The 20,165-nt window shown below is 49.4% G+C and overlaps 1 protein-coding gene across 6 annotated transcripts in view; it reads right to left on the bottom strand.

Annotated features, from left to right (window-relative positions):
* Positions 1-20,165, bottom strand: part of PBX3 (PBX homeobox 3) — a 108,567-nt gene that overhangs the window by 12,968 nt on the left and 75,434 nt on the right. For all 6 annotated transcript variants that reach the window (XM_062641343.1, XM_062641340.1, XM_062641341.1 and 3 more), the window contains 3 exons: positions 7,809-8,050; positions 2,160-2,350; positions 85-220 (listed from right to left, as the gene is read on the bottom strand). In XM_062641343.1, the coding sequence (XP_062497327.1) occupies positions 85-220; positions 2,160-2,350; positions 7,809-8,050 (569 nt within the window). The remainder of the gene's footprint in view (positions 1-84; positions 221-2,159; positions 2,351-7,808; positions 8,051-20,165) is intronic.

Here is a 20,165-nt window from a genome sequence, read left to right as displayed (position 1 = left end):
AGGGAGGGTGGCAGCTTTGCAAGAGGAGCCAGGAGGTCAAAGTACTGCCTGGGATGCAGAGCACAGGGGCTGGGACCTGCTTACCTGCGATACCGTGATGCTGCATTTCTTTGCCAGCTCTTCTTTGGCTTCTTCACTGGGGTAGGGGTTACTGAGGTGGGAGTAGAAATACTCATTCAAGATTTCCGTGGCTTGTTTACTGAAGTTACGCCTTTTCCTTCTGAAATGAGAAAAGCAAACCATGGCTGTTCTTCCAGACACAAGCAGGTCTCTGGCAGGGTCAGCTGAGTGGAAGCACCCCTCACATGCCCATGCCGCAGCACACAGCAACACAACAGCACTGCCACAGTACCCTCAATCCCTTTGGGCCAGCCCTTCAAGGGTCTGGATGCTGCTTCTGGTTCATGCCATTCAGCTCCATGTGGGCTCCACCCCACATTTGAGTGCTGTGGCAGGAAACACGATGAAGCAAGAGGCGAGGCAGGGTGCTGAGCTGGGCTGCCCACCTGCAGCACCTCCACAGCCCCACCTGAACCTCCACTGTTAAGCTCCATGCTGACAGCAGCCTACAGAACCTCTTCCCATTAGCAGCAGGTCAGCTGGGGATTCTGGGTGAGCACAGTGGAAAAGGACTGGGTGGCCTCACTGCCACCGTGTCCTCACGTAGCACTCACTGAGCTAATTGGCTTCTGTGAACAAGTGGCTTTCAGGGCTTCGGGAGGGAGACCCATCTGTGCACCCTCCTGCCGAGGGCTGAGCAGGGCCCCAAGCTCTCATGGCGCTGCCGAGGACAGGTAATGAGGGGAGCAGCGCATCCCTTGGCATGCAGGCAGCCGATGCTGCACCTTCACCAACCAGGGTACCATAGTGGCATCGGTGCAGCTGCGGTGTTTTCCCTCCGAGCCGACATCGGCTGCTCTCCTTCTCCCCAGAACACCCCCTCGAAAGCACTGGTTAAACATTTCCTTCAGAGCTCCCTTCCCCTCAGGGCTGGTTGCAATCAAACTGCCTGCGCCGGAGGCCAGCAGGCAGCCGAGCGCAATCCCCAGCGCTCTCTTCCAGCAGGATCACGATGCTGCTAACTACACTGTATCCTGGAGCAGGCAGACTCTCTCCCTAGAGCTATGTTTATCTCATTACTGTGCTTCCGCTCATTTTGCCTTATTTACCTTCCTCCTTTTTAAAGAAATCACTTTAAAATGTGCATCTGCAAGCTTTACCTTTCGCAGTTACTGGAGCTCTCCATAGACGTTTCCTCCAACTGTTTGTAATTACCCTAATTTGCCACACCTGCCAGTGACCTCCTTGTTAATAAAATTATTTTGCTCTTGTTTAGCTCCTTGCAGCTTTCAGGTGTGAAGCAGGAGCGAGCTGCTGAAGGGCAGCTCTGCATGGTGCCTGCTGCTCCTCCCTGCTCCACCGGGCTCAGCGCCTGCTCCGCCGGGCTCTGCCAGCTGCCAGGGAAGCCCTATGGAAGGCATGGGGATGGGGATCCGTATCCCACCTCATCAGGGCTTCCAAATCAATGCTTCTGTGCCCATAGATCCCCTCCTAATCCCCTTCTGCCTGCTTCCTCGCAGCCTGTTTTGGAGGCTGGTGTGCTGTGTAGCAGCACAGGGTGTCCAAGGGTGCTGCCTTCTCCTGTGCCCCAGTCAGGCAACAGCTTGTTGGGAGCTGGGCCAGCAGATCTGGCTTTCGGAAGCATCATTGTCCTTCTTACCTCAGGCGTGTGCAGCTGCTGACCCAGCATCAGCCACAGCTCACGGGCACATCCCTCCCAGAGAACTTGGCTCTTCCATTATGGGGTCAGTGTTTTGCAAGGCTGGCCTTATGCTGCCAGACAGCGGCACCGGCAGCCAGGGAAAGAACTGCTGGGGTGACAAAAGAGCCCTGTGCTCAAATCTGATGTGACCCCCAGATGAGCAGGGCAAACAAGCATCGGGTAAACAAGCCCAGTCTTTGCACTACAATATGTAGAAAAGACACTGCTGGTTATGAAAGCCCAGTGCAGAAACCCTCCCTCTCACTGCAGCTGCTGGGTGAAGGACAAGGGCCCTGAGTGTTTGCTGGGCCAGAGCAGCCTTTTCCAGCAGGTCCCTGCCCATGAGGGGACACAACTGCCCCCCAGAAAGAGCCAGAGGCACTCGCTTCTGCCTTACCTGGCATCGAGGAACCTTGATCTTAAAATCATTACTGCTTCACAAGTACTTTGTTTGAGTTGCATCTGGATGGAGCTGAATTTTCGATGAATGATGCCCACCATCCTTTCAATCTCCTTGGGAGAAATGGGACGTGTCCGGCTCTGTTCTCTGAGAAGGTTCATCACATGTGTGGTAAATTCATTACATGCCTGCAAAGGAAGGAGAGGTTTAGAAATTGTTCTGTGCCATCCCACAAGGACACAAACTCAGACCTGGCTGTTGGGGGGAAGGCAGTGATGGGGAAGGGGTTGGGGGACCCTCATGTAGCCCTGTCCCCTCTGCCTGTGCACAGCTAGAGGAGCAGCTCACACACACTGTTAATGATACCCAGGACTGTCCTGCAGCAGCCAGGGGAGCTGAGAAACCACAGCACAGCTCTTTCCATGCTTTTCCCTTTCAATATCCCCATGTTCCCAGACATGGGGAGAGGAGAGGAGAGGTTGGGATCGTGGAGAGGAGAGGTTGGGATCCATGCGTGCAATGACTGCGGCAGGAGGAGGATGTGAGTGGGGACCAGCACACACTGAGCAGCCAAGTGAGCAAAACCTGGGAAGGGCTGTAACCCACTGAGCCCAGGCAGGGAACAGGCAGGGTTAACACCCCACAGCCAGTGAGGATCATTCCACGTGTGTCCCCTTAGAGGTGGGGTTCAGCAAAGCCGTGCCTGAGCCTGAAGGAGGCACTGAAGGAGGGAAAGCACATGGAGGAGCTATCAATTATCAGTCCCAGACTACACAGGTGAATGGACACAATGATATAAACTTGTCCAAGCTGCATCATCAACAGACACCCCTGGATCCAAGCCTCCCCATGACCACACGGCTGTCACGCTGGCATCCCGGCTTCCCCCATGCAGGCTGGGAGCTGCCACCAACTCTGCTGATTTATGTCTCGCTTATGGTTCTCAAAACCAACCCCAGGGCTGCTGTCTGCTGGGCAGAGCTGTGTCGTGGTCATGGGGCTCATCCCTTCCTGGGGCTGGCCTGGTACTAGAACACGTTTTGGGCACAAACCTACCCCTGTCACAAAGAGGAGAGGGGCTGGGGTCTGCCGGCAGCCAAGGCAAACTGCTCTGGACTCCCAGGACCCTCATCAGATGAAGGTGGATGTGTGCAAGGCTGTGCACTGGCTGTGCAAGGACCAGCCATCCTAACACAGCACTGGGCTGCGGTCATGGCCAAAGCCACATGATTTCACTCTCATGCATCTAATGCAAAGGGCGATGAGCATGATGCTCAGCAACCAGTACATCACATGGAAGAAGAATCTCACCCAGGCCCCATACATTACATATCTGTTTGACTCTAGTTCCCCTTTTCTCTCTACAGCCAGGGTGAAAAACATCTGCATAATTTGTCTGACAACTCCATTTTGGGGGATTCTCCTGTGTTTCAATAGATGGTGTGAGGGAAAGAGTTAAAAGTGAAAAGTTTATGCATCTAAAAACTCATAATTTCCTATAACATTTGCCGAACGTCTCGCAACTTATTAAGTGAAGCCATCTATGAATGCAAATGCTGATTAGCAATTTGGCAATAGCCCAACATTTGCAGAATTCACATAGCTTTTCTTTAAACCAGTAGTTCATACATGATTAATTAGAACATCTCATTTATGTAGTGTGCACTTTAGCTCATTACTCTAAGTAAAATTCGTTAAGTATTTACATTTAGATAATTAAAATCTGGGTACACCCTTAAGAAAGATGCATACACTTCAGGCAAAGTGGTTTTTTTTTCTTTACACTACTGAAAGTAAATTACAGGCTAATTTACATCCTTGCAGCACCCGTTTGGAGGCAGCGCTCTGGTGAGGCTCGGTGAGCCTTGGTGCAGGCACCCTTTGCCAGCTCATCACCCCTCCACATCAACCACTGCTCCACAGCTTCCCCAAGCCGTTCTGAGCTCCAGGTTAAGGAGTTCGACACATTTCATCCCTGCTTCCTATCTGCATATTTTCTCTCTTTCCATTTGGACACCCCGGGCAGCAAAGCTCACAGAGGTGACCAGCCACCACTGGAGCAGCTGGGTACCAGTGCCTGCTCCTGCTGGCATCGTGGCACTGGGACCGCATCCTTCCTGCATGTCATCTACCAAGATGTCTGGACAACCTTAGCACGCAAAAGCTTGGGTTCAGCCATCTGACCAGTAGCCAAAGCACCAGCTCTGGCCCACTGGTAAATGATGCGCAGAGGTAAGGTGATGTAGGCACAGAAACACAGCAACTCCCTCACTGAGATAGGAGAGCAGATCTGACCATCCCAAAAATACACCTGAATCCAAAGAACATCTCAGGCACACAGCTTGCCACGTGGCCCCTTATTTGAAGATCCAGGGAGTTCATTTTTAAAGTACAATAAAAAAGGCAACTGTTGTATTAAAAATACTTTCAGATACGTCTTTTCTAGAAGAAATATTTTCCCATGAATATAGTACCCAAAATTAGATGCTTCAAAGCTAAAATTAGTTTCTTGCCTTCAAGAAGCAAAAATCTTTCCCTGAATTTACTTGAATTGCTTGATGAGACTTCCCTTGGTTACAGCTACTTAGAGAGCCTGGGTTTAAGGTATCTTCACCAGCACCTCCCATCTGCAGAGTCACTTCAGTGCAGCAGAGTGGAAGAGTGGAAGCAAGCTCAGAAGACTCTGATGCTTTGTCTTGTTTTCTCTTGTTTATTTATAGCGTCCGAGCTACTTGATCCCTTTTTCAGTTCTATTTTTCAGACCTCTGCTTGGCGCAGGAGACATTATTAATAATGTCAGGTTATAAGTGATGGCCTTGTTAACCTGCTCAGAAACCTTCTAGGAGCGGGGATGCTCCTGCTAAGCCTTAATGCTTCATCAAGACTCCTCAGACAAGTGAATGAAAAAGAGAGGAAATGGCCCAAAACAGTCTCTGTGGGGCTGGTGGTGGCTTCTGAGCAGCCACACTTCACCCCAATTTGGGGTGAATTCAGAAGACATTTGTGAACTCAAGAAGCAGGTTCCCAGCTGCTCCGGGAGACCTGGGACCCTTCCAGTACTTTTGCCTACAGCAAAAAATGTATTTCAGTGTAATTATAGAAGATAGCTTTCAATATGTCATCTCTATTATAGCAGCTGTAAATTATGGAAGGAGCTGCCTGTGTACGGCCATTTCTCGCGGCGCACGGCGAGGGGAGAGCTGTGTGATGGCGTGACACACTTTCCATTTCTCTTGCTCTCTTTTTTTCACCCTGAGTGCATTCCCTTAACTGGCAACAAATATCAGGATCAAACTCCACGGCAAAGCATCTCCAGGAAGCTGCTCTGGTTCCTGCTGCAGTGGGACCACAGGAGAGGTGGCAGGAGCTGCTCCAGCACAAGGCGGGTGTCCCTGCGTGGGGCTGAGCTGCAGGAGGGCACCCACCTCTCCAGAACCTGCCATCTCTGGAGGCAAAGATGCAAAGTCCTGGCTGCCTCTTGGCTGTGTTAAGACAAACCGGCAGGAGACAGTTTGCTGCCACGCCAGGGAAATGATCATGTTTCTGTAGAGCAGATGTGGCTGGGTGTCAGGATCAACAGGGAATTGTACATGTTTCTTATCAGCTCCACTTCTCCCTCCTTCTTAGCAGCAGCACTTGAGCATCCTCCAAAGTTTCCCGTGGTGTGGACGGATGGCTGTGACATTTCAACTGAAACCTTTGTAAATGGAGCTACAGGGCTAAAAATGCTCCCGCTTCCCCCACATCATTAAACTTATTAGAGGCAAAGGACACTTGCCAGGAAACAGCTGCAAGCACCAACCTGCAGTTGCTTTGGCCCCAGATCTACCTGCAGCCCGTGTCCCTGTGGCTTTATAAGACACGCTCCTGCTGGATGGTGCTCATTAATCCCCATCCCAGCACTACGGGCTGCACACTGGGGCCCTGCAGCACAACTCCCAAGGGGCCATGCAGGATATTCAGGCTCCTTGGAAGGTGCGGGATGGGGGATTTGTGTGAGGGAGAAAAGGAGATTTGCACAAAGACCCTGTCTGTATTTGCTGTTATTTGTTCACTACTTGAACAACACTGTGAAAGAGGCAGCATGGATAAGGCAGTGCCCCGGCACCTGGATCACACCACATCACGAGCCCCTGAACCATGGCACGTCACCATCACCCAAACCACACTGTGCCACCATCACCCAAACCACATCAGCCCATGCCAGCCCTATGCCACTCAAGCCACAATCCTGTCAGCATCCACAGCAGGATGCTGCATGGACTGTACCAGTGGGTGCCATCGCCTCAATCCTCCTCCACGCTCCACCAGTGCCCCATATCCACTCCCCAGCACCCCATCACTTCCATCCACTGCTTATGCTCGGTGAGCACCACTCAGCTGTGTCAGTATGGCCTGGCACCCACCATGCCTTTGTTTCTGGTGGTATAAAAAACCTAAGCAAAGTAGCCAGGGACCTTCCAGAGGGTAATCACCAGAAAAAAGGGAAACTCTAAAATAAGGAGTTACTGAGGTAGCCAGGCCCCGCTACCCGCTGGGGATGCAGAAAGGGAAGGATGCAGAGGCAGAGCACAGGGCTGGGAAGGAGCCGGGCATCTCGGTGCACTCCTCTCCTCACCCTTGTCTTTTCAAGTGGTTTTATCACTGTCTCTGTCTCTCTTCTGTGGTTTTGGTCTGCACAGCCCAACACTTCGCTGTGAAGGGCTGGGGGCAAGCACAGGACATCCCCCGGCTTAGCTCAGGAAACCACCAGCTGATGAGGTTCGCTGAGCTGATTAGGCTCAGGGTTTACAAGCTTTATTAAGACACCTCTGGGAAGGGAAAATGAAGACATCGGTTGAGGCTTGCAGGGGCCAGGGGTCCCATGTCTTTCTTCCCTCCCGTCTCCTTTAATGCTGTTGTTCATTGCAAAACCAGAAAAGAGCAGAGGCAGAACACTCTCTCCCATGGATTACAGGGAAACTGGCACAGTGCAGCCTGCATCCTATGGGCAGGAGCCACACTGCATCCAGCAGCACATGGCAAACATTCCTGGTACCACCAGCATGGCAAATGTGGCAGGTCACCAGGTGCCAGCAGTGAATGTATGCCCATGAGTCTCTGCAGCACTCTTCACTCCAAACAAAGACACCAAGTGCCGGTGTCCACCTGAACTGGACCTCCCTGTTCCCTATCCATAGCAGCACCTCCCAAAGACTGGGCCGAGCACTGTGCCAGCACATCACTGCCCGCTCCCCTGCAATCTGCTTAGGAGCCCATGGGCTGAGATCACCAGCACTGCCCCTCACCCTCCCTCCTGCACTCCCCAGCCTTGCAACACTTCATCACGGGGCACAGAAGCAGCAGCACCGAGTGACAGACACTCTCCTCCTCTCTCCCTCTCAAAGGGGAGAAACACGGGCTTGGGTGTTGCTTTATGCAGTTACAGACAACAGAAAACACTCAGACATGCAAGACATGCATCCTGGTCCAGTGAGAGGCTCCTCAAAGCCCAGTGCACTCTGAGCATGGCTCTTTAGGGGGGAAAGTGATAGGGAAAGGGAACAGGGATGTGGTGTGGAGCGGGGCAGCGGCGGGTGCTCGCAAGCAGAGGTGTGGAGGAGAGCAGCGGCAGGTACATGTACAACTGAGAGGCTGATGTCTGACCTGTTCATATTTCTCCAGCTCTGTGTGATAGATTTGTCTGATCTGGGTCAATTTGGCTCTGTAATCTGAGTGTTCAATAGAGTTATCTGAAGACCCTCCAGAGGCTGCTGCGGCTGCAGCTGCTGCCGCCGATCCCCCACCTTTCTCCGGACCTGAGACTCCTTCTGCCAGAAGCATATTGTCTAGTCTCATTAGCTGGGGATCGGGAGGGTCTTCCTCCTGGGCTCCTCGGATGCTCAAACCTTGGGCAGAAAAGAGAGAACAAGAGAAAACACAGTCAGTATTTCTCACATCTGCCCGGCCGCTGCCCGCTCGCTGCACGCCTGAGAGGAGCCCTCCTGCCCCATAGGGCCATGGGGACCAGCCCTGACACGGCCCTGCCTCCATCCCTGTGGTGTACCCAGATGGTCACCCTGCATCGGGACTGCCCAGGCAGTTGCCATGGGGTGATGGCAGCGCCATAGGACACTTGGTTCTAACACAGAGCAGGAACATCTTCCTGCAGCTTTTAAAGGACCCTGCATGAGTTTTAAATGCTTCACTGTAAGAATAAAGGAGTGTTCACATGAGTACAGAGAGTATTCACATGAGGACAGAGACATACATCTTCCATTTCTTTTCCAAGACATCTACATCTATGCACATTCATTCATGCACGCTCATTATCCTATACATTATATCGGTTTGATGCAAGTGTGGTAAAAGTATGTGCATTATTTATTTGGAAGCAATTGATTTGCTTCTCATTTCCTTTCAAATGGATCTAAGCACCACGTTAGCCTTATGGAGACTTGTACCACTGGACTCCATCCCTCCTATGAGGTCCAAAATGCCTGGGAAAAAAACTGTCACTCGCTCCTCAACTACAGGAGACTTCAGGCAAAAAACAGGGAGATGCTGTAGATCCCATAAGCACAAATCCCATGGATGCAGACACTTCATGCATGCCCGTGGACTCCAGCTCCACACACATGGAGCTGAAATTCCACACTGGAGGAGGGAAATAGTGGAGACAGAACTGGGACCATCACCTCGCGAATGGCCGCAGTGGGAACAGGGTGTAGAGGTTCTGGTGGCTGCTCAAAAGTGAGGATAAAGAAGGATTGAAACTCCCCCTTGCCATGCAGCAGGATATGGGTGCTATCGCGACACTGGGATACTGAGTGTGTGTTTAAAATCAACAGCACTTCTGCATTGTATTGTTGGGAATATTTTAGATCTCATTTTTGTTTTAAGTGGAGAATTTCCGAAGCGATGCTCCGTCAGCAACCTTTTCCGCATCCTATAGATCAAGGCTGACAATTTGTAAGTTTAATCAGGTCACGCAGGCACAGTGCCAAGCTGCTTCCAACAGTGCCAAAAAGAAAGTTTAAAACTAATTACAGTAGCACAAGAATCACTAGAGCCGTTGCTTCTTGATTCAACGTTCCCATTAGAAGTGTACCTCAACCATGCACATCCCAACCCAATTAACCTCTTTAAATCTGTTTAGGAGCAGGTATTCATGCTCTGGATAGAGTCTGCCCCGTGTGTGCCCATCTCTCCTCCAAACGGGCTGCACCAGACGTGGCAGCACCATCCACAGCTGCCATACACACAGCTGAGCACCAGCGATGCTGCTGCCAATGCCAGCCGGGAACAGCAGCCGCTCCATACAAACAGATCCCACCCTCCGTGTCCTAAACCCCACGCACAGCAGGAGGTGACCCCCTGACAGGCCAACCTTCCAGCAAGCACAGCATTAATTTGGCTCTAAAATACACGTTTTAAACCTGTCCCCTCCATTTAAAACTATAATTCCATATCATTTCATGGGAATAATAAAAATGTCTCATCAGCTCTTTAAATTATTTCTGTTGCCTGCTCAGAGGTCCACAGATGAGCACGGTTTGACAACACCATGCATGGTCCCAGAACATCCCCTGGCTGGCACAGCTCTGGCCAGGAAGGGTGATGCCACGCTCAGGGGTCCCCATGGCAGGAAGGGAGATGATTCCCAGCCAAGGGAACCCTGCACACACCCCCGTTGTGGCGAAGCCAGCATGGCTCCATCGGGAACGGTCCATCCCTCGTCCCCTCCTTCCCTCTGGACTCACTGCAGGGCTGCTAACACAGGGACGGCTTTTTCTGCGTTGTTTTGGTGATCGGCTCCTCCTGTTTATCTTACTCCTCCTCTGCTCTGGTGTCAGTGTGTGTAACAACATTCTGCTTTTAATCCACTCCAGTGCCCATTTCCTTCTCATGAATGACTTCTGCTGTTTCTCCTTTTTGCTTCTGGACCACTTCTCAATTCATGTTTCCGGTGCTCTATTCCAGCTGTTTTTCCCCAGCTGCATCTCTGCTATGAAACTCATCCACTCTCCCTGTCTCACAGCAGCAATCCCACTCTGCTCCCCTGATGCTGAGAGATGCCAGGCTGAAATCTGCAGTAGAATAATTTGGTACAGTTGCTGCGGTTTCTGCATCATTTACTTCCACAAACAGGCCAAAGATTAAGGGGCTTTGTCCAAAACGACACTACCCATCCAGGCTTCAATTAATAACCAAATCCCCAACCTTCCTTGCATAAATCTGACCGAGGACAGCAAGCATTCCCCAAGGTTTAAATGCAAAAGCTGGTGTCTGCACCGGAGACTGAAGGAGCTGGCGAGAGGCCCTGAAGTACAAGAGGAAGAAATTCAGTGAATAAGGACAATGATGAAGCCACTAAGGTGGCTCACACACAACCTCAACATATATCTCTGGAGCTGGTGACAGAGGGGTTGGCATATTGTGTTCATCTCAATATTAAGGAACAATCCCACATCCAGAGGCTCCATTTCGGAGCGCGTGAGCCTGCAGACAACCCACAGACAAAGGAATGACGAAGTGTGTGTGTGTGGATATAACATTTGTTTTGCCCCTGAGTGAGACGCATCATTCATTTGAATGGCAAAGCCACAAGTTGATTAACTGATTCTAACAAGAATTAAGCTGTGTGTTAATTCAGATCTTTCCTTATGAACTATACAGAGCAGATAGGCACAACTAATAGGGTCTGGTGTCCCTGGGGGCAGGGGACAGTAAAACTGATGAACTCCTCTGCAATCAGTGAAACATCAGCTCTTTGGCAAGTTGCAGAGGCTGCCTCGGCTGTAGGTCGAGAGCTTTTACTGTTCTCTGATAAGAGGAGAGCATCTCCTGGGTTCCTCAGCAGGGAGGAACACTCGCTATCCACTGGCAACACATCCACACCTCCCAGCACCTGCCTTTATAAATTACTCTTCGTTTGAATACAGCGATAATGTATGTATTTTTTGACATATAAGCTCGCACTCAGTGGCTATTGTTTCCCTTTTTTATTCCTCAGTATATCAACCTATGAGTTTATTACTGTTTAGCTCACTGACCTTTCAATGCATCGTGGAATTAAGGTGCAGAGCGGACGGGAAAGAACACAACAATACATCACTTCCAGCGAGCTACCGGCGCGCTAATGGCAGCGGATGTGCGAGGGCCCTGGCGCGGCAGCACGCTGACCAGCACCAAACCCCCATCAATAACCTGTTTGGAGGGAAGGTTCTGCCTTGGAGAAGTATTGCCATGGTCCACTATTGTTCACTAATGCCTTATGGGCATTTGGGTCTGCACAGTACTTAAAATCCAGCATCCTCGGTGACAATAGCGCGCTATAAGTTCATAAAAAGCATGCGTGCTACTGATTTTAATCTGCTTATAACTACAACGCTCATTTCAGTATCTCGATGATTTAGACAAATCACATAAACAGACACTAAAACATTGTTTAACAATGAACTTGGCTTTGTTATAAGACCACAGTTTTAGCATATCTTTCAGCAAATCGTAATTAGCTGTCTTTCAACATGCTGTGCACCTGCCCCCACTCATAATAGACGAGAGCATCTGCATAGACTACTGCATTCAGAGGCCAATAAATAAATTGCAGGTCAAAATTATTACAAAGCTTTCTTCGAATAAACCCATCTCCTTCACAATACAAAGCTGCAGATATGAAAAGTACCTAAAGCCCACTCAAATGGTATGATTACAGGGGCCGTTGGAGTTTAATAATCTGACTGTAATTCAGGCATTTTCAACAGCTCATTAAGGGTTCATTAATATATGGGCAAGCTTTTGAATTATAAATAAGCAGATTAGAAACCTGCAGTGTCTGAAGTGTACAGCAGTATCCTCGCCAGCAGAGTAACACTGCAAACACGACGCTGGGCTGACCCGGCAGAGGTGAGGTGGAGGTGCAGGCATTGCATTACCCCCTGCCTCCTCCATCCCATTTATTCCACCTATGGAGAGTGCTGCCCCTTCCCTGTGGCAACTCCCTGAGCCTGGGAGCACCTCAGCCACCAGTGGAAAGGTCCCTGTGGGGTGTTGGCCCCCCACAAGTGAAGGAAAAGTTAAAGCTGTGATGAACCCATTTTACAGCCCATAGGGAGAAGTGGCAGGGACTGGGTGTGTGGAGGGTCCCTGCTTCACTGCTGGCCATGGAGCAAACCCACCCCAAACCCACCCATAGGGTCCACCCAGCACCCCAACCACCCCTCTGGCCATGGGAGCCAACAGCCATTGGGCACACATCAAGGGGAGCTTCAGGACGCATCCCTGCAGGAACGCCGCATCCCTATCAGCGTTCAAGGCTAGGATGGAGCAACCTGCTCTAGTGGGAGATGTCCCTACCCATGGCAGGGGGTTGGAACTGGATGAGCTAAAGGTCATTTCCAACCCAAATCATTCTATAAAGCTGCAATGGTGCCACTGCAACTGCTGCTCTGCTGCCCCTTTGTCTCCGGGGTGAGAACAGCCCCGGTGGCAGGAGGCGCCGGCGGCCCGGCGCAGCAGTGCAGGCTAATGTCACTCTCACTCCTACTTAAGGTGACTGCGTGGTGTGTGCACGTTTTTCATGTCAGGTATATTAAATATAACACGACGATGCACTGCACATTTCCACGCCAACCTAGTTGTCACTTTCGCTTGACTCATTCTCTATTGAGGAAAAATGCAGCACTGGGAATTTACAAGGCTTTTCAGTTAAATGGACATAAATCACAGGTTTCATTCAAACCGAATAATCACTGGCCATAAAGAGCTACTTGTCTCTTACCATATATTACAGTGAAGTTCCTGTGAGCAATAATGCAGCCATTCATGGCAAAGAAAAACAGAGCGAGACATTAAGAGCTGACATGTAATCCTGTTAGGAGCCTGACGTGGAGAGCGCGCCTGACATTTTTATCATATATGTCCATTTCTATTTGGAAAATCAGAATAATAAAAATGATTACTCCGCTGCCCGAACCTTCCCTCCTAAAACAGCCCGGCGAGATTTGTTTACATGCCGGGAAACTGCTTACTACGAATTCATAAATCTCTGATTCTGAAGCATTTCCCCTGATGTTTGAATTGAAGATATGACTAGAAAGATTCCCTGTAATACTCTTCCACACCTCCATTTCCTTCACTACCAACACATAAACTGTCAATCCTCGCCTTTATTACATTCCCCTTCATTATAAGGCTCCTGGCAGGATGCCTGTTTCTAACCTAACTTTCTTCCTCACCCACAAGAAAAAAATGGGTTGATGACCTTTGCTAAAGGTTCAATAAAAAATAGGGTGGATGCTAATAAAAAATAATTAGTGTCTTTGTCTCTACGCAGGATGCGGACGTCAGAGAGCAGCAGGATGGATTTATAGAGGTCTTGGGCTTTTCTTAGAGGCACTGGGAAAAGTTAAAAGGGAATTTATTAGTTTGGGGAAAAAAATCCTATTAAAACCAAAGCTAGTTATGTGAAGAAAAGCCTCATTCCAGAACGTTATGGAGATGCTGTTAAAGGAAAAAGGAGCATGGAAAGAGATGTGTCTTTATTTTAGATAGATGGGGGGGTCAGGAGAGGCCGAGCCCGCAGCAGGAGATGCTCTTGGCATCCCATGCACTGCTGCCACTGCTCCTGTCCCACACCTGGTCTGTCAGGATCAGGCTAATCCGGGGAATGGATGAATCCCTGTCTGGCACTATAGCCATGTCACCCCATGCTGCCACAGCTCAGGATGTCCCCCTTCCTACATGGGACCACAGATGCCCACAGATGTAAATGCAGATGTGAAATGAAGAGGGGGTTGACACCAAGCTGAGGTGAGCCTTGCCACACTCAGCACAGCCTCAGCATGGCACAGCTCTAGCATGGCTCCCTGCTCCTCCTGACACTCATGGGGTCCATCCATCGCTGCACCAGTGCCCAAGGGAAAGGTCAAGCCCATAGTGCAGCTCCTATGGCCACCATCACCTTTTGACATCCCCATGCTCAGCGCAGCAGAAGCAGAGCCATAGGGACCACATAGGATGTGGCTCACAGATCCCTGTTCCCCCTCATAAGCACCCCTCACACCAGGGTCCCTGAGCCCCAACCAGCCCAGATTTCTGCACCTCTCTCCCAAATGTGGCCTATGCCCTCGTGGACCTCACAGCTTCCAAGAGCAAATACCACATGCAGAAGGAGGCGCCTTTACCACAGCTCGTGTTCAAACATTGTGGTGTTATAATCTTAAATAAGATGGATAGATCCCGAGCACTATATCCAGCAGCTAAAAGTGAGCCCCATAACGTTTGAACACCCTTCACATGAAAATGCAGTAATATACATTCCTTCAAGCTACTGTGTGTCCAACCTAAATATCATCAGTATGAAAGTTTACAGCCTTGAAATAAAAAAAATGTCCACAACAGAAACAAATCTTTCCTGTGATTACAACTTTCATCAGATTTATGGCCCAGTGCTCTACTTTTCATAGAAAATATGAAATAACTTTTTATAGAAAATATGAAATAACTGGTATTTTTATAAATTGAGTTCTTGCTACAGATTTTATGTCGGCCACATTTATTTCCCGTTGTAAATTATGTCTAAGTTTGTGCACTTTTACTGCATTGTCTCTCTTCTTACTTTTTTACAGATCTCTGCGTTTCCGATTCCATTTTCTCCTTTTGGATCATCCTATTTTTCTTGCTTACTTTTGACTTGCACTTAGTGCTAAAATGCCAGTCTTATTTGTGCTCAGCCTGAGGAAGCAAAGTACTCGATAGCTCCTCATCACTGCCCCTCCGCGCTCCAGAGGCCGCTTGCAAAGCAAGGATGTAAGCAGGGAGGAATGTGAAGGAAGGACCCGGTTCAGGGAGTTAATTACATCTGCTGGAGTGATCCAGATTCATTTGCAATCCTGAGCAGAGACTGCTTTGACTCTTCTGCAGTTGTTTGTGCAATGATTTCCCAGCACATGGCTCAGAAACTACATCAAGGCAATGGAGATGGCTTCACAGCATTTCCACAACGCACACTTTACTAATGCTGAATCTACAAAGGAGCACTTACACCAGTGCTGTTCCTGCATTGTGCCTGGTCAAGGACTTCTCAGTCTTTATTTTCTAAGAAGGATGTAACTGTATTTACATATGCATGAAAATGCACTGAACTTAAAGAGAGCAGGCAGATGTGGTTCTGCTAATGGAGAATCTCCTCTTGGCAACTGTGCAACCACCACGTAAAGATGGTGAGCACAGATCTGCCTCAGGAAGGAAGAAAGTACTGCACCCCACTTCCAGGTAGAAACACCAGATTTGCTTAGCCATGAACTTAATGGATCTCCATAAACTTCACCCCTAAATCCCTCACAACAAAAGGATGCTTCATGGACAGGATAATTTACTTGACTTCTCTTGGCACTTTTTTCCTCCTCCACTACTGCGGCCATCTTACTTCTCCATCTTACAGAATGCTCCCAATATAAAACATGGACTGCATGTGCACCAAGCAGAAGTGCTGGAATCCCCCATGTCGCAATGCATGGTTTGTCCCCACATGTGGCATCAGCATGGCCTGAGTGCCACTGCTGCTGGCAGGACACATGCATGTAACAGCATGACATAAGGTTTTACTTGCATTATTATAAGGGACATAGGATGGCTTTACGGAGTGGGCTGTGTGGCACATGGCAGATTAGGGAAGTGGGAAAGCCACCACGCGCCTCTTGTGATGCTGTTTGGTGGGTTCTGGAAGCAGCCTGGTACCGCTATCACTGAATCCCAGAATGGTTTGGGCTGGAAGGGACCTCACAGCTCATCCAGTTCCAACCCCTGCCACAGGTAGGGATGCCTTCCATGGGCAGGGACACCTTCCACTCAACCAGGTTGCTCCAGATCATGAGTAAAGCCCCAAGAACCTTACAAAGCGGTGCTGCAGTCAGGCTCCTGGTGATGTGGCTGTGCCATGTGCCCAGTGTCCCCCGAAGCAGGGGAGCTGCAGGGAGCAGGATGACATGGGCTGCCTGGCCCAGTCCCAGTGGAGCATCAGGCGAGTGAGGTCTCTGCTTGCAAAAACGCACTCTTATGTAAAAATATGATCAAAGTTTTATACATGTAGAATTTCCTCACAATAAATCACATACATGGGTATCTACACTGGGTAATAAAACCGAACAGATTCTAAACTGATCAGTAAAGTTGCTCATAAATTGTTGTTTCTAGCAAGCTGTAAACAAAAGCTGTATAAATACCAAGTGAGCCTTTTAATGTAACTAGGTGCACAGGGAAGTGCTCCAGCTGCTCTGCTTCCAGAGAAAATGCACTGGCTTTGGACAATGTTGGGAACTCTTTTGTTATTGCCCAGCATAAACATTAGATCTCCCACTTGATACACCGGCAACAAAGGCAGAGGAAGGAATAAATGCTGCCAATTTTGCTGTCTCTCATGGTGTTCTCCTCCTTGCAGAGGTTTTACATGCCATTATGTACCTGCACTTTGATGGGGCCGTGTGAAGCACGTCTCGGCGCTGTCTGTATTTAATTTAATTGCATTTCAACAAAACAAAGAAAGCACACAGACATTCATGCAAACCATGCACTAAAGGTAATGCTTACCTGAAAGGGACAGAAACTATGGGAGATTCCCAGCCCAGAAATCACAGCAGAACACCCTGCAAATTCTCATCTTTTCCCCCCCGTTTCAGAAGGAAAACAGAAAGGATCATTCTAGCTGCCTGTCCGGCAGTGAAACACCCAGCCAGCGAGCCCCCAGCACGGGACCCAGAGGTTAGGTTACCAGCACCGAGGACTTGGAACCTGCCAGGGAATAGCCCTTCCCAGAGCAGGTGCTTCAGGTGGTAAAGGCAGAGATGTCAGCTTTGATTTGAGCTAACAGAAAGGAATCTTTGGGTGGAAAAGCTCCAGGACCTTTGAATTAAATGAAAGACCAGAACACTCTACAGAATGTCTGCAATAACAGTCTCTACAGAAAATTATGAGGAACTACATAAATCCACCCTCTTCCTCTTCACACAGGCTCATTAAAGCAGTACTGACTCTCTGGGCAGCTATAATTCTGCTGAGTGATACCCTGGAATCACCCTGTCAATACCCAGTGGTGTGCTGCCTCTCCAACTATCTGTGCCCCTAATATTCCTCTCTTTGATGGGATTTGCTGACCTTTAATCTGATGCTAGTTTACTCTCATCACTGAAGTGCAAGTCAGAGAGCAATAAAACGGCAACCTCACTGATTCAAAAGGGAGAGCTAAAGCGCCACTAACTGTGAATCTAACCTTTTGTAATGGCTCTCCCCTTAAAAGGGGAAACATGAAGTGCAAGGCAGCTAAAACAAACAATATTTAATGCTGACTACAAGATTTATTGCAGCCCTCTTTGCATGAGTATTAAACTGGAATTTCAGGGCTGTAAACTGAGGAAGAGGAGAGGGACAGACAGTGGAGATGGAGCCATGGCCACACACAGAACCTTCCCTGCTCCATGGGCATCGCTGGCACCAAACGGAGCACGTCATCCACAACCAAAAGGTGCAGACAGTGATGTGGGGGACAGCCTGAGCAGACAGACCTGACCCCAAAAGGGCAAATGGGCCCTGAGCAGCACAGGGATGTGACAAGCATCAGCTGCATTACCGATAGGAGAGAGATGCATGGCACAGGCATGAGTGAGCATCCTCTGCTGGGGAGCCCAGCACTGGAACTGGGGATGGACAACCCTGGGGAGCAGCTCCAGGCCCTGCAGTGCACTGCTGAAACACAGAGCTGACCAACCTCACACCACCCCGTGCAAAGCACCCACAGAGTCATCATGGCCCTCAACCAGGAGCTGGGGCCACCAAAACACAAGAGACCTTATGCTCAAGAGGGTACAGGGTGAGGCTGCCCACCCGGATGGGCCCCTGGGCACAGGCAGCAGGGGCAGAGGAGGGATGGGGTGCAGTTTGTTCTGACTGAACCCCTCCAGCTGGGTGACCCCCAAGTGGGTCTCCCTGGGAGGAGGCACTGTTTAGCACGTCTGTTGTAACAGAGAAATCGAGGGGAAATAAAGGCTATTCTCAAACTGCTGGTGCTCTTCCCCCAAGGAGCCGCTGGGGGCTGTCGCATGGCCTCTCCTATCCCTATATGGGGCAGCTCCAGCCCTCAGCTGAGCCAGGGTCCCCTTGTCCAGCAGCATCACTGACAGAGTGATCAGTAAAGAGCTGGAGAACAGCCTGTCTGTACTGCACAACACCTCCAATGTTCTTTTATTTGTTCCATAAACTGCAGGAAATCGCAACATGAGCCATATCTTCCAATGGGTCTACATGCAACAACCACCACCACCAGTGGTGTCAGTGCCTCCAAAATGACTGTTTCCATGGCCAGCACTGAGAGAGGAGCGAGACTGGTACCTCCAATGGCATCCTGGTGCAGTGTGTGCATGAAGCAAGCAAATAAAGGCGACAAATCTCTCATGTTGTATACACACAGATCAACAGAAAACACACTGAAGTCACATCACAAAGTAAAAGAGAAATTATTGCATAACAAATTTCTCTCTGGCTCTCTGGGGAAAATAAAGACTGACAGCTTCGGGTTTAACAGGTGCTGCTAGAAGATGAGCTACTTATTAATACTGCTAGGAAGGAAAAGGATGATAAAAACTATAATGTGATTAATTATTTATGTTTACAAGCATGATTTTTAAGAGGTACAGTTTGTCATGCAAATCGCTTGGTCTGGTTCCACTCCACACCCCAGAACATGCCTGAGGCTCTTCATAACATGTGCAGCAATTACTAGGCCACTAATGGGGCAGCAGACCCATGGTCCAGGTGATGGTGCGTGGCCCCATCCCTACATCTCCTCCCCCCTTCCACAGCATGGGTTTCACTGCCATTGACTAACACGTTGGCAGCATTTTCATATGGGGAAGAGACTGAAACAGAAGTTCCTCATGAGCATAAAAGCTATGGAAGCTCTTGCAGCCGTTCTCCTGGTGTGACTCCCTTTGCAGGCAAACCAAAGGCAGAGCAAAGGAGGTAAGACCCCACAGTGGTCCCCTGCTCCCCCTCCAGTTTGGGAGCGCTGCTGGTCCCTATGGAGATGGGCTGCAGAGTGCAGTGACCAATGCCATGGCATCAGCATCGCCAAAGCAGGCACAGATTTACATACAGCAATTACTGCACAAACCACCACCCAGCGCTCCTGAAAGGAAAATTGAAGCGTACATTTGCAGAAACTCACAAAGACAGACTTTGTCAAACCTAAGAGGCGCTGATAAGGGGAGAGCTTTTATAAGGGATACGAAGAGATGTATCAGACGAGAGCAAGGCTGAATACAAAACAGTATTAGTATAAAAAAGAACAAAGAAAAGGCCTGCTCCGTGTAAGAACTGGTAATACATTAAAAATTTAAAACCTGGCACGACAAATCTGGATACTCCCTGCAGAAGACAACTGATATTAATGAACAGGCCTGTGCATTCATTGTCTGCGATCCCAGAGGACAAAAATAATGCTGGTTACACTGCATTTCTTAAAGAGAAATTCTTCTCCGTGCAAACAGCTCCTCCACCAAATCACCAGATTGCTCCTGGCTAAAAACATTCACCTGCCCAAGCACTGGGTTCACCTGGAGGTACCTTATTTCTCCATACAATTCCTCAGCACAGGGTTTCATCAGAGCCCAGCTTCCCCCATCAGCATTTATTTATTCAAGGCCTTGGATCAATCACCCCTCTCAGCCCCACATAAAGCAGCTCCCTCAGGACAAAGAGGGGTTTGGTTCCTGTAACATTTGGTTTGGCAGCGCTCAAGAAAGGCCAGAGGAAAGACAGCTCAGGGCTGCCTTGTTTCCATGGGCTCCTGGAACACCCAGCCTGGATTCAGGGCTTGGTGTCACTTTTGTGGCCAGGGAACCATAAGCAGGCAGTTGGGAAATGCCAAACACTGCACATACTTCTCCACTAATAGACACAACATCAACAGTTATCTGGGTTGTAATAAAGAGCCGGAGAAGCACTCGGCTGGCAAGCGTAATGTGAAAG

The sequence above is a fragment of the Pezoporus occidentalis genome, unplaced genomic scaffold (genome assembly GCF_034315485.1).
Source record: "Pezoporus occidentalis ecotype Australia unplaced genomic scaffold, CSIRO_AGI_Poc_V1 ctg68, whole genome shotgun sequence".
NCBI classification, from domain to species: Eukaryota; Metazoa; Chordata; class Aves; order Psittaciformes; family Psittacidae; genus Pezoporus; species Pezoporus occidentalis.
The sequence above is the reverse complement of the archived record's forward strand: the minus strand, read 5'-3'. Positions and strand labels throughout refer to the sequence as shown.